We start from the raw sequence: 13,703 nt of genomic DNA on the forward strand, positions 1-13,703 counted from the left end.
TACTGAACATTACAAACTCCAGTGTGCAACTAAGAATACCAGTCTGCAGGTGTCAAAGACAGAAGCTTTAACTCAGGCCCATAAAAACTAGCTGCTGCTCTCAAAGCACATGCAACACTCGTGCCCTGAAGGGCTCTGTGTATTTTTATATACTCATGTAGAACTGGCCTGATTTTCCCTCTCCTCGACAATTTCTTTCTGCTGTTCATAAAGTCTCAATGATTTTTTCCCCTCTTGATATTGCCTAGAGCTGATTTTTAGACTGACAAGCACATACATAGCAGATGGCTGTATAGCTGTAACTTCAATTATATCAAATAGCAATAGCTGCTCATCTTTTTTTGTTTTTAGTGTGACATGGTACAGTGTACGGAAAACACGTTATGATATGCAGATCCATGTTTGCCTATGTGTCTTTGGCTGCAGACTTTGCTTTTATAAAAGTTCTCAACTCATTCTTTACTATGACTGATTTATTCTCTACCTATTCTGCTAAAAACTTGTGTCCCATACTCTTTACAGTTTCTGAAATTCTGGGAACTTACTGTTTTTGACAGTGGGTCAGGTCAAGGCACAAAGCCAAGATGTAAGAGAGAGTCCATGATTATTTTAAACCATTGTGATGGGTGGCTGGCTCAGTGGATAAGGGTTTACACAAAGGAAGGAATGGCACGGGGTGTAACCAAATAAGGCCCTAGGAGGGAGACAGTGAAACACACACTGGTAATGACAATGCACATTGTCATGCTAGTATAGGAGCAATGGCACCATGTGTATGGTGGTGGTGGTGGTGGTGGGGTAGGGGAAATCTGTTTTTACAGAATACAGTAATCCCTCCTCCATCGCGGGGGTTGCGTTCCAGAGCCACCCGCGAAATAAGAAAATCCGCGAAGTAGAAACCATATGTTTATATGGTTATTTTTATATTGTCATGCTTGGGTCACAGATTTGCGCAGAAACACAGGAGGTTGTAGAGAGACAGGAACGTTATTCAAACACTGCAAACAAACATTTGTCTCTTTTTCAAACGTTTAAACTGTGCTCCATGACAAGACAGAGATGACAGTTCCGTCTCACAATTAAAAGAATGCAAACATATCTTCCTCTTCAAAGGAGTCAGGAGCAGAGACTGTCATAAAGGCAGAGAAAAATCAATAGGGCTGTTTGGCTTTTAAATATGCGAAGCACCGCGGCACAAAGCTGTTGAAGGCGGCAGCTCACACCCCCTCCATCAAGAGCACAGAAAGAGAGACAGAGAAAAACAAGCACGCAAAAATCAATACGTGCCCTTCGAGCTTTTAAGTATGCGAAGCACCGTGCAGCATGTCGTTTCAGGAAGCAGCTGCATAAAAGATAGCAACGTGAAGATAATCTTTCAGCATTTTTAGACGAGCGTCCGTATCGTCTAGGTGTGCGAACAGCCCCCCTGCTCAATCCCCCTACGTCAGGATCAGAGAAAGTCAGCGCAAGAGAAAGAGAAATGTAAGCTGGGTAGCTTCTCAGCCATCTGCCAATAGCGTCCCTTGTATGAAATCAACTGGGCAAACCAACTGAGGAAGCATGTACCAGAAATTAAAAGACCCATTGTCCGCAGAAACCCGCGAAGCAGCGAAAAATCCGCGATATATATTTAAATATGCTTACATATAAAATCCGCGATGGAGTGAAGCCGCGAAAGGCGAAGCGCGATATAGCGAGGGATTACTGTACTCTGAAAGGACTATAGGCAGGAACATCTGGGAACTAGAAAGTGAGATGCCAACTGGGCAGAAGCATGCAATGCTCCCACAAGATGTACTGCTTTGCAAGATGACAGCACTTTTGAAAGAGAACAGAATTAGAAGATGGAATGGAGAAGTCAGAATTCACACAAAAGTCACAACCGGGAAAATAAAAATTAAATAAAGTTTAGGAAATGTGGCCAGAATTGTAGGCAAACAGAGTGAAAGGTCATAAGCCAAAAAGGGTACCCATGACCAGAGCCAAGAAACACAAGGCACAAATCGTAATTAGAGGGCAGAAAAAAAGTATACAATAAATTCTAAACTAACAATATGAAATGATGCAAATTGTTTTCTTTTACTAACACATAATATTTCATGAAAAGCTGAAAACGCTGAGATAGTGACATAACGGGCAACCTCTGGGAACCACACTGCAGCAATTGGGTGTCAAATCCAAGCAACCAGTCTACTACATGGGGGCATCAATAAGTAAAACAAGACAGCACCTAAAGGGAACACAAATCATTTTTAACAATGTTAAAACACAAATAAGCATATTAGTCTCCTGGTTATTGCCAAGGTTAACTTTATTATCCAGGAATGGCAAATTCAACTGCAGTGAAATAATGAACAAAATTAAGGAAAAAACAGATACTACATAGTAAGATGAAAAGAAAAACCATAACTTACATACAGTATGAGCTACTGTTCTTACTGAGCAGCTCTTGACCATTAAACAGTTCAATTGCAGAAGGTACAAATGGCTTCTCATATTAGATTATCTTTATTCTTCACAGTGGGACCCTATTGCTTGTTAAATTACAAAAATGGAATTCATAGTGCTGAGGATGAGCAGAATCATTAAGGATTCGATGAAGCTTTGTTAGCGTAATGTCTGCCTCTAGCTGTTCACAGACTTTTGATCAGCCCCAAAGACATCTGCTTGGTGCTTTAATCATGCATTGCACACGTTTGTTTTATCTGTTATCCTTATTAGATAAGGGTGGACACCACCTACAGTGGCACTTATAAGACCTTTCATTCTTTCCTCCAGCATCATCTCCAACCTGAATCTATTAAAGAAGTGGCAACATCTTGGTGGCAGCAACATACTCTACTACTTTAGTTATGGTAAAACATAAGGGTCGACTTACTACCACCCTGTGATGGATAAAGCATTTCCAGCAAAAAGAATGGATGGATGTTTTCTGAGAATTTGTCAATCAGCTGTTAATATCTTAGATAAAATGACTTGATCTTTCATTTCTGCCTTGAAGAAGCAGAATAAAATATATTTAAGATGATTGTTTTTTTTTTTTTTCTGTTTACCATACTTCTCAATTTTGATGTCAACTGCTATTTGCAAATGCAAAATATTTTTTCACCAATATGTTATATATGTACTTTAATAGGCGCAACTATCTAGTACTAGACAGGGCTTTCTTTTGCTATCTAAACAGCACTAGTAGCTGTGCTAACGTTAGTGATGGGTTTGCTACTACTGCCACTGTTGAGCCTGCTGGAAAATTGACAACCCCTCATATATGGATTTGTCCGATATTGATAAACCACCAATGCGATTGTTACCAGAGTTTCAAACTTCTGTTTCAGCCAGTAATATGTACACTTCTGCAACCCATTGGTCCAACAAATACAGTATGTGGCTGGAGTACAGGACATGGAAAGATGTGATTTTGGCATTTTGTTGATAACCTCTTTAAGGTCAGAGTCACTCGTAGATTTCGAGACAAGAAAAGCATGCATCAAGCAAACTCAAAAACATGCATCAGTTAATACTCATGAGGTAGTACTTTTTAAATACACTCATTAGAAGGAATGCCAAAAATGGTAATCTGTCTGTTTGATGTTATACAGTATAATGCTGCTGTTCAAAACCATAATGGATGTTATTTGGGCATTTGTGTTGCGGTCAGTCTATAGCAGAAAAACATGCAACACTATTAAACGAGTGATGGCGAACCAGAGCAGTCTTGGAAGACTGGCGGAGAGGTGTCATAGACAAGATTCTGATTAATTTCAAAATGTCTAAATGCACCAACTGGCGAGATATCACCTTGCTCTCAGTGCTCAGGAAAGCATTGTGTGTGTTCCTACTCCAATGATTGTGGAATGTTATAGACCAACGCCTGAGGGAAAAGCAAGCCAGCTTCCCTGGCGGAAGACCAAGCAGTGAACAAATCTTCACCCTCTAGAATATCATAGAACAATCTGTCAAGTTCCATAAATCATTAGCCATTATTAGCCAACTTTGTCAATTTCAAAAAAGCCTTTGACAGCATCCATTGAGAGTCCACCTAGCTGATCCAGTGTTCCTATGACATACCAACAGCCTTCATTACCATCTTCAAAGATCTGTATCATAGATCAAGCAACTGCATCAAAACCGAAAAAGGTCACATGGACTTCTTTGAGATCACAACCAGAGTCAGACAAGGCTGAATTCTGTCCCTGCTTTTTATCCTCATTGCTCTGGACTATTTTATGTGACAAGCAAGGGCATGCATTGAAGCCAGTATTCACTGGACTGATCAAGATCACCTCAGCGACCTGACCTTCACTGGTGTCATTGCCTTGCTCATGGAAGATTACATGAAACTGCGGGAAACAATGACAACCTCGACCGAGAAGCCACCAAATCAGTCTCAAGATTAGTGGCAGAAACATACACGCAGTGGCCCAAATGAAGGAAGTGATGATCGGATCGAAGCATGTGGAAGAAACGGAGAGATTTATCTACTTGGTTAGTTTGATCAGCAAAGATTGAGACATATAAGCAGATGTCAAGTGCCACACTGGGAAGACAACAGCAGTCTTCCCAAGAATGAACAAGATCTGGTCATCTCCATCCATCTTCCTCAAGATTAAGCTTCACCTGCTTACCCCTATTGTGATTCCTATAGCCATTTATACCAGTGAACTTGGCGTCTTCCAGCAGAGATGCCTATGCCAAATTCTCAAGATCCGACGATCACATCACCAATGAAGAGGTTCTATGAAGAAATGGCTTGTGCAAACTCCACATTACTGTCACACTCAGAAGACTCTGACTGGCTGGCCAAGTTCTTCTAATAGAGAACCATCAGATCCCAAAGACGGCAATGACATGGGTACCTCCCAACGCCAAATAACCTAAAGAATGCCTGTGGAACTCCTGGAGAAGAAACACTGGTACAAGACCTGAAGGTGCTGAATATCGGATGGGAAAAAGCCAAGATCCTTACCAAAGATCAGAAACACTGAAGAACACTTGTTGCCTTACATTCTGCATAGCATGGGAGGATCTAAGTCTAAGTAATTAAGTTAATAAAATATTTCAAAGTAGAAATGAAAAAAATGATGACCCCCATTTATGTCGGTATGGCTGGAGTTCTAAAATGTTTAACAGTGATAAAAAATAATAAGAGGTCTACTCAAGACAAACTTAGACACTGCTACTGGTACAAAGACACCATGAGTTTGTAGAGAGTGTCTGTGGAACAAGTGGGAGGCCTTGTCTGACCCTGGTAGTAATTCTAGGACATGGCCAGAAAAGACGCTGGGCCAGGGTTTAAGCTACCTGCAACTCACCTCCTGCATCATGAGTCCATGACTTGGAAGACACACATGTACTGTAGACAAAGGCTCAAATGGTTGAAGGTCATGTGTGAAGGTGAGGGAGAGACGGAGAGAGTCTGTGTGTGTGTGTTATGGTAGGTCATTTTAAGAGCGCTGGGGATAAGTATAAGTATTTACAGGCCCCCAGATTCATACAACTCAGTAAACATTCAATGAAAATTCATAAAGAGTCACTACTGTATATTCAACTCTCATTCTTTGACAAGGATCTGCCAGAAATTCTGTAGCAGTAGTTCTGTAACTAAGTGTTGCGCCATGCATCAAATGCTACTTTTTGTATGAAAAATCAGTTTTGCATTTCTTCTTTTTATTACATCCTACTTCTGCTGCTGGCTGCATCTTTTTTTGATAGTTCAAACTGAAATTCAAAGCGTTAATGTTAATGTCATATGGAATGAGAAAGATGGAAGCTGAAGGAGGATAAAAGCACACCTTGCTTTACAAGGCATTTAAGTGTATCTGTATTTTGCCTGTATGAGATTAATCACATCAGGTTAGAACAGAAATACAGGGAAAGCCTATAACACTTAGCCAACTGCAATGTTTAATTTTGACCTTAAACTTCTAGCATTCAGCAATAAAAAGTTGAAATTTTCTTTTTGTGCTTTCTTGGAGTATAAAGTATGCCAATTATAAGACTACATATAAAATAATAATGAATAAAAATACACAATATTGTGATATTTTCCAAAGGAATTGCATTATTTTAAAATAGTATTGCATTATTTCACAATAACAACTGCTAGTGACCCTAAACCCCTTTACCCCTCAGTACATGCAGAATTAAACGTACACCTGTGACTTTTGGGCAGTTCATGTCACTTGATGGCACGCTATGCACATCCTTAAGTCTATCCCTCACTCAGCGTCACAGGACGTCAAGACCATGCATGTGCATAACGTTATCAACCACACTAGGCAATATCTTTTGCGTACTAACACAATATGTTTCTGAAATAACACAACAATAATTGCAAAATAACACATTACATTTTTTTTGAGTGAGTGTCAGGAATAAGCTTCTGTACATATGGTCTAAGCTTTAGATACAGAAAGAAAGATATACATATATTAGCTTAAACCATGAGTTTTTATTTACACATGTCAACACAACCATTTTTTCTGTATACTTCACAGTACCTCTTATGACCTTTTGTTGAGGAGGACCTTCTCATGCTAATAAGTTACTAAAAAATATTAAGTAAAGAGTCAGAAGTACTAACGAGCTAAAAGAAGAAGACAAAGCATGAGATGAATTTCCTGCAGGAAGTGCAAAATGAACAGACTCAAGTACCTTGAGACAGAGAGGAAATGGAGGTGCTGCCCTCAACCTTATTTGTGGACTAAGAATTTCTTGTTTATACTTTGTGAGCCAGACTACAGTTAAATCCAATTTGAAATAGATTAATTTTACGCCATGAGGTGGGGTAAAGTATTTATTACTGAAAGACCTCTGTGGTTTTAGACATGTCCAAATCACTTGTGTCAGAAACTGTTTATGGACTGCACGTTCATAAACTCAGTGAAGACTACAGAGCCTGTAACCTGCTATAAAAAATTTGAAAACAATAAGCCCAAGTTAAACCAGTCCTGCGGGAATCGACAAGTCAGTAAAATTCAGTCATTTCCTATGAGAATGGCATTTCCCCCATGTGTGATTTTTGTGTAAAAAGTGGAGACAATTGAAGAACTTGTCCCTGCTCTGTGAGACCCACATTGATCCACTTCAAACCAATTCATACGACCTCAGTCAAGTGGACAATGGAGCTCTGTAGTAGTAGACTGATGTACCATGTTAGCTATTTATGGATGCAATGAGAAGTGAAGCATCCTTACCTGAAGTAGGGGCCTGAACAGCCTCAAAAGCTTGCATATTATAACCTATCTAATTAGCCAATAAGAGGTGTCATTTTGCTTTATTTGTGATAGAATTGACAAAGGAGCTTCAAACACAGAATTCTTATTAGAGAACTCATGCTTGCAGCATCGTTAGGTAAACAACCCACTTGAGCCTTCTAGATCTAGGTAATGTTCAACTATAAGGTCTGTGGTTATCTTGTTTTAACACTAGAATCCCTGAAGCCTATGAAAAAAGTCGTAATCCCGGGGCCCCTTAAATTCCTTTGCACCCTCCATTAGCATTTTTTGTTTTGTAAATGTGTCGATCAGCACAAGGAGCAAGCAGCCTGCCATTCCATCCCCCCACCAACACAGCTGAAGTTCTCCCACCTCAAGTCTTTTTATCTGGGTCACATTCATACATGAAAACATCACTATGTGAAAATGCTATGCTATTTGAACATGAGTTGCCATTTGAACATGTTTTTTTTTTCAATCTTGCCAGTACTCAGCGTAATGGTGCATGGTACTGAGAATGCAGACAGGCTTTTTCTTTACAACAAATAGTTCTGAGCAGACATCAACTACAGCACCAACTGTGGTCATCGCTGCTCTTGTGAAAATAATGGAGATAAACACCATCAACTCAGAGAGGGAGTGGCAATTTTGTTGTACCACTTGAACGTCACTGACAGAACAAAACTGAATAATAAAAAAAAGCGTTAACTTTTACAAATAGCCAAAATTTACACTGTGTGTTACAGACTCAAAACAAACGAATGGCTTTATTATATTATAGTAATAATAACAGCAGCTCACTACTCAAAACGAGGAGCACCTGGACTCGAACCTGCAACCATTTGATTATAGGACAGCAGCTCTTACCTCTGAACCATCCAAGAAGACATATTAACTTTCTGTCGATTGACATTTGTGCTTGGGTTTTTAACTCATTGACAGCAACATGTAAATAGAATGATTTTTCTTCTTTGGTTATATTCTTGAATAAAAGCGCATGTGTTTCTTTGATATTTGGACTTCAGTTATCACACATTATACACTTAACGTCAGCATTTTGTCAATATTACAGTAAGATGAATAATTTTTTGTTTTAGTTATGTGTTCAACATTTCTTGCCTTGCATTTCCTGTCATCCTACATTTACCCAGATCATTGTAGACAGGGAACAAAAATGAATTCCAAATAACAATACATTATTTACCCTATAAAATTCCAGGCACCTCACACCCAGATAAAAAGACTTGAACTGGGAGAACTTCAGCTGCTTCGATGGAGAGATGGATTAGGAGGCTGCTTGTGCTGAATGACACATTTGCAAAACAAACGCTGATGGAGAGGTGTGAAGGAATTTAAGGTGGCCCGGGATAATGACTTTTTTCATAGGCTTCAGAGATTCTAGTGTTAATTAATTAAAAATAGTGATGAGTGAACTCCGTGCTGTTCACTTTGCCTTGAGTTCGGAGAAATCACAGAAGTGTTTGCAAATATCGCCAAACTCTGCAAAATGCATTGACGTCAAAGGGGAAGGACTAACTGAAATAGATTTGACTGGATTATAATGGTGCAATCATCTTTAAAGTGTCCCTGAGGGTTAGGGAAACATCTGCCAAATATACTGTAATATTTATTGAGGCCAAAAAGGTGACCTGAGCTGTGCGCCAACAGTGCCAACCACCATGCCACCATGAGATCAAGGAACAAGACACAGTCAAAGTCACGTAATCATATATTTTCTCAAAACAAAGCGGAAATGCTGAAAATGTAGTAAAAAATACGTAGGTGTTTTAAAGGCAGAAAATTCAATGTGGCATGTCATGATTGAAGCCACTGGCATGTCCTATCTGACTGATAGATAAGAGTTTGTTAGTCTTGGCAACAGCAGATCCAGCTCAGCGCCAGACACACAAGGAGTTCCTCAGGCCTCTGTCCTCGGCCCTCTTCTCTTCTGTATTTATATGCTTCCCCTTGGCCATATTATTCGTAGCTATGGACTGGGTTATCATTTTTATGCAGATGACACTGAACTCTATTTCAATGTCAAAAGTGTAACTTCATCAGAGTTTTCTCAGCTCACAACTTGCCTCAGTGAAATTAAAACCTGGATGGAGCAGAACTCTTTAAAATTAAATTACAACAAAACTGAACTCCTGCAAATTGGCACTAAAGCACTACTTAAGAAAATGAGCTCCTTTTCAGTCACTCTTGATGGTGATCTCATCAGACCTTCTTCTGATGCAAGGAATCTTGGTGTCATTTTTGATTCATCCCTTTCTTATTCCAGCCACATAAACCAAATTAAGAAACTTTCTTACTTTCACCTCCGTAACATATCCCATGTTTGCTCATTCCTCTCCTTTACTAATGCTGAGAAACTTGTCCATGCTTTTATCACATCCCGCATAGATTATTGTAACTCGCTGCTGGCAGGTGCCCCTTCTAATCTTATACAATAGCTCAAGTTGATTCAAAACTCTGCAAGAGTCCTTACTCGAACCAGCAACAGCGAGCACATTACACCCTTCCTGCTTCGCCTTCATTGTCTCCCTGTGTCTTACAGGATTGAATATAAAATTCTATTAATAACCTACAAAGCTTTAAATGGCCTTGCACCGGGCTACATCAATGACCTTCTAAATCACTCTGCTCATGTTCGCCTACTAAGGTCCTCTGATTCTGGTAATCCTGTTGTGCCTCACACTAACCTGCGCTCTATGGGTGACAGGGCCTTCAGGTCATAGCACCCAGACTTTGGAATGACATCCTGAAATTAATTAGATCAGCTGACTCCATTCATTCTTTTAAAAAACAACTTAAAACTCATCTATTTATGAAGACTTTTAACTTAACTTAACATTCTGCCCTTTCTTTCAGTTTACCTCTCTGTCCAGGTGCTCAGGATAACTTGTGTGTCTGTTATATCACAAATTAAGTTATTGGTTAGGTTTTTCTTTTAGTATTGAATTTAGTATTTTACTCTGGTTTATTGTTTTTTATTCTATTTAATGCTTTGTTATCTGTTTCATTGTTCCATTCAGGAAGACATTTGTATCCAATGTTGCATATACCCTGCTGTTTTTTCTAAGACACTGTGATGCGCCTTGAGCATGGGAAAGGCACTATATAAATAAAATGTATTATTATTATTATCATTTCTTTTATCAACATGACAGAAACACCTTGTAAATAGTAATACATATTTCATTATTATTATTTCTTCATGGAGTCTCCTGTGTTATGGGTGTCAGTCTCCTTCAAGGTTTGTTTTTTACATCTCCACATGGCTAATTATGCATGTAAAGGGCATGCACCTCCTTCTTTTATACTGACGTCGAACTCGAAGAGCAATCTGCACATTTGGAGACAAGCAGAGAGAACTCATTATTTATGTTGTATATGTTTCATAAAAATAAAATTTTGAGAACCTGCATTATTTACTTATCTCTTCTACAACTAAGTCCCACAGAGTCTGTATTGCATGATCAGCATTGTATACCCGGGGGGCAGTCCCATCCAATATTGGCTTTTACAGCTTTGTGGGATGCTGCGCTGGCTTCGCAAAGCATTATGGGGCACTGGGGAAAAAAAGTTCTCCTAAACTATCCGAATTATCAGTAAATAATTCGACGAACAAAAGCGAATGCAGCAAATTCGCTTCAAATTAACGTTTTGATGAAATTGCTGATCAATACATAATTAACAATTATGATTCTTTACTTGTAATGGGGAGGGGCCATAGTTACACAGCTACAACATTTTGACATGATGATAATGTGTACCTGCAAAAAGGCATTCCTATATCTATAATCTTTCCAGACATATCTTATCCTGTTCAAATCCATGGTAAAACCTACTGGTGTTGTGTAACAACAGTGACTTTACAGACATACGTCCTGAAAGCATATCCCACCTAATAGGGCTTTACAGTGCTTTTGCATAGCTTATGAGAACTCTTTTTTGTGAGGAAAACTTTTTTTTTGTTATTATACAGTAACTAAGAAAAAATAAAATAGCTAAGCATACCATAAAAAATAATGGAAAAAGGAGTATTCCAATAAAAAGAGAAATGTTATTCCAGTCCCTTTTTAAGAAGTGAGGTTTTCAGGAGACCTACTATGAAATGTTTCTAGGACTACATATGTATTACAAACAAAAATGCATTAAGGTGATATAAAGTGAGCTCATTTACATATGAAGCTGGATTTTCTCCAGGTGCTAAAGTGCAAAGAAAGCCACTGATAAAAATAATTAAAGCTGAAAAATTATTGGGAGACAGTAAGATCAAGACATTTCAAATAACCACAGTAAGAAAACAATGTGCGTCTGGGATCCTGCAAAGCTATTCCAAAATATGGCAGGTTAGAAATAGGACTTGTTTATCTGCAAGCATTTTCAACAGACTAAATAACTCTTAATATTGTTTTATTATCTTTTCAGGGAGGCAAAGTACCTTCATTGCTTAATGTAATCTTTTTATCTTCCCAGATGACAGTCATAAAAAATTCACGATGACTCAAGTATACCACAGATGTATTACAGTATGTGGTTCCAGCAACTGCCTGAGGTAAAATTTGAATCCTCTATTATTAACATAACTTATTTGAAAAACTCACAGCTAGTCTAAAGATTTGTTCAAAATGTTTTTACCATATGCCATTTTATCCCTGATACATCCAGAAAAAGCTAAACGAGTGTCAAGTATGCAGAGTTCCTAGAGATACTGTACACTGCTTTTCCAAAATTGCATATTGCCTTTTCATCATGGTGTCTTTGAATATCACATCTTACCGTGTCTCTTACAGTCCCAACTTGTTAGATTCTTGTATCACACAAAGTACATCTTGATGTCTAATCCACTCAGGTCTTAGCATGCTGCACCACAAGAGCTCTCACAGATCTCAGCACGCTGTGCAAGAGAACTTCATAGTCTGGACCTGTCAGATCTCGGTATGCTGAACATGTGCACCTTAAAGATTGATGCAGTCAGATCTTAACATACCCCCTACAGACTCCACATCCAGGAGACCCTCATTCTAGTCTGTCTTTCATGGATTCCTTATTTCTATCAGAACCAGCACAGTTTGAAGGCTAAATTCAGGTTAGATTTTGAAAAGAAAGATAATTTAAGGTCATTGGAGATGCATTTTTGTATGATGTCGTTATTACAGTTAGCCTCCAAAGGAGAAACAGCTGGCCTCCTGCCACTTAAAGAAGTGTTTTTAACTGGTGTCCTCCAAGTAAATATCAAGAATAGTTTGATAGATCAGTGCAGTTCTGTTTTCAAACTAATCCAACCAAATACAGAATCAAATACACTAAGTACAAGAAGGTTTTAGAAATGACAGACAAAATCTTATTCTAAAGCCATTTTCTATTACAGAATAACACATCGTAAATGAAAACCACAACTTCACAGAATGAGGGCTCAAAAAACTGTTATACTCAGAATGGAAATTAGCATTTACTTTTGACCTATAAACCTTGTCAATACATAATGAGACAACACCTGAAACGTGTTGATCTGTGGACTTTTATATGCATTACTACAATCTAAGATGAAAGCTGAAGGGAACAAACTCCCTAATTGCATATTGTTTCCCTGCACGTAAAAGGATGCCCAGTTAGGTTTACTATATTGCCCTGCAGCCGAGACCTTAAAACACTTCTGAATATTCCTTTTGTGAAATATTTTTCTGTTTTACAGGGCATCACATTTATTTTTGTTTTCTTTCAAAGTGATCCCAAAATAACAGTTGGTGTCTCAAGCAAAAAAAATAAACAAATCTCAAAATAAAACATGAATCAAAGCTAGATTTTGAGAGTAGCTGCCAACCTTGCAAGGACTCCTTTGCACGTGCCAACTCCTGCTCTTTCTGCGCCAGCTGCACCTTGAGTTCGGTGGCAGAGAGGATCTCAGCTGACTTGCCTCCGTGTGAGTCTTCCAAGTCCTTGGACAGCATCTCCTTCATCTGACGGAGCAGGTGCACTTCATCCTGGAGCTGAGCCACCTCCTCTCGTAAAAGCACTGCCAAAAAAGAGGTTCAGAGTGTTAGATGAAGTTGAAAATATTCAGAGGCTCATTCGGACTGGTGACATTTCAAAGCAGCCCAATAATATCTATTAGAAAAGAGGAAGCACAGTCAAAATGATGATCCAAATCGTTTTTCTTGCTTTTTTTTTTTTTTGAACCAAAATTAGTTTCTTCTGATGCTCCCACCTGCACAGCAGATGTCATATGTTTCACTGTAAAAAAAACAGCAAATTAAAAACAAAGTACTGTTAGGTAAATCTGAAAACTGAACCCAGAGAGAGCGACGCAGCAAAATTAGCTAAAGTGATTAAAGGAACATGAGAACACTCAGTTAGCGACAGTGAACAGAATCTCCTTTGTCTGTAGCAAAACTGCTGGCTGGAGGTGCCTAAAATCATTGGGAAACATAGCTCAACAGCCACAGTGCATTTTTGTGCTTCAATTATTTGCCTCTT

General features: G+C 38.7%; 1 protein-coding gene across 4 annotated transcripts in view; it reads right to left on the reverse strand.

The window, feature by feature from the left end:
• kaznb (kazrin, periplakin interacting protein b) overlaps positions 1 to 13,703 on the reverse strand; it is a 645,457-nt gene that overhangs the window by 85,526 nt on the left and 546,228 nt on the right. For all 4 annotated transcript variants that reach the window (XM_028807799.2, XM_028807798.2, XM_028807800.2 and 1 more), the window contains exon 5: positions 13,051 to 13,242. In XM_028807799.2, coding sequence (XP_028663632.1) covers positions 13,051 to 13,242 — 192 coding nt within the window. The remainder of the gene's footprint in view (positions 1 to 13,050; positions 13,243 to 13,703) is intronic.

Source organism: Erpetoichthys calabaricus, chromosome 8 (genome assembly GCF_900747795.2).
Source record: "Erpetoichthys calabaricus chromosome 8, fErpCal1.3, whole genome shotgun sequence".
Classification (NCBI taxonomy): domain Eukaryota; kingdom Metazoa; phylum Chordata; class Cladistia; order Polypteriformes; family Polypteridae; genus Erpetoichthys; species Erpetoichthys calabaricus.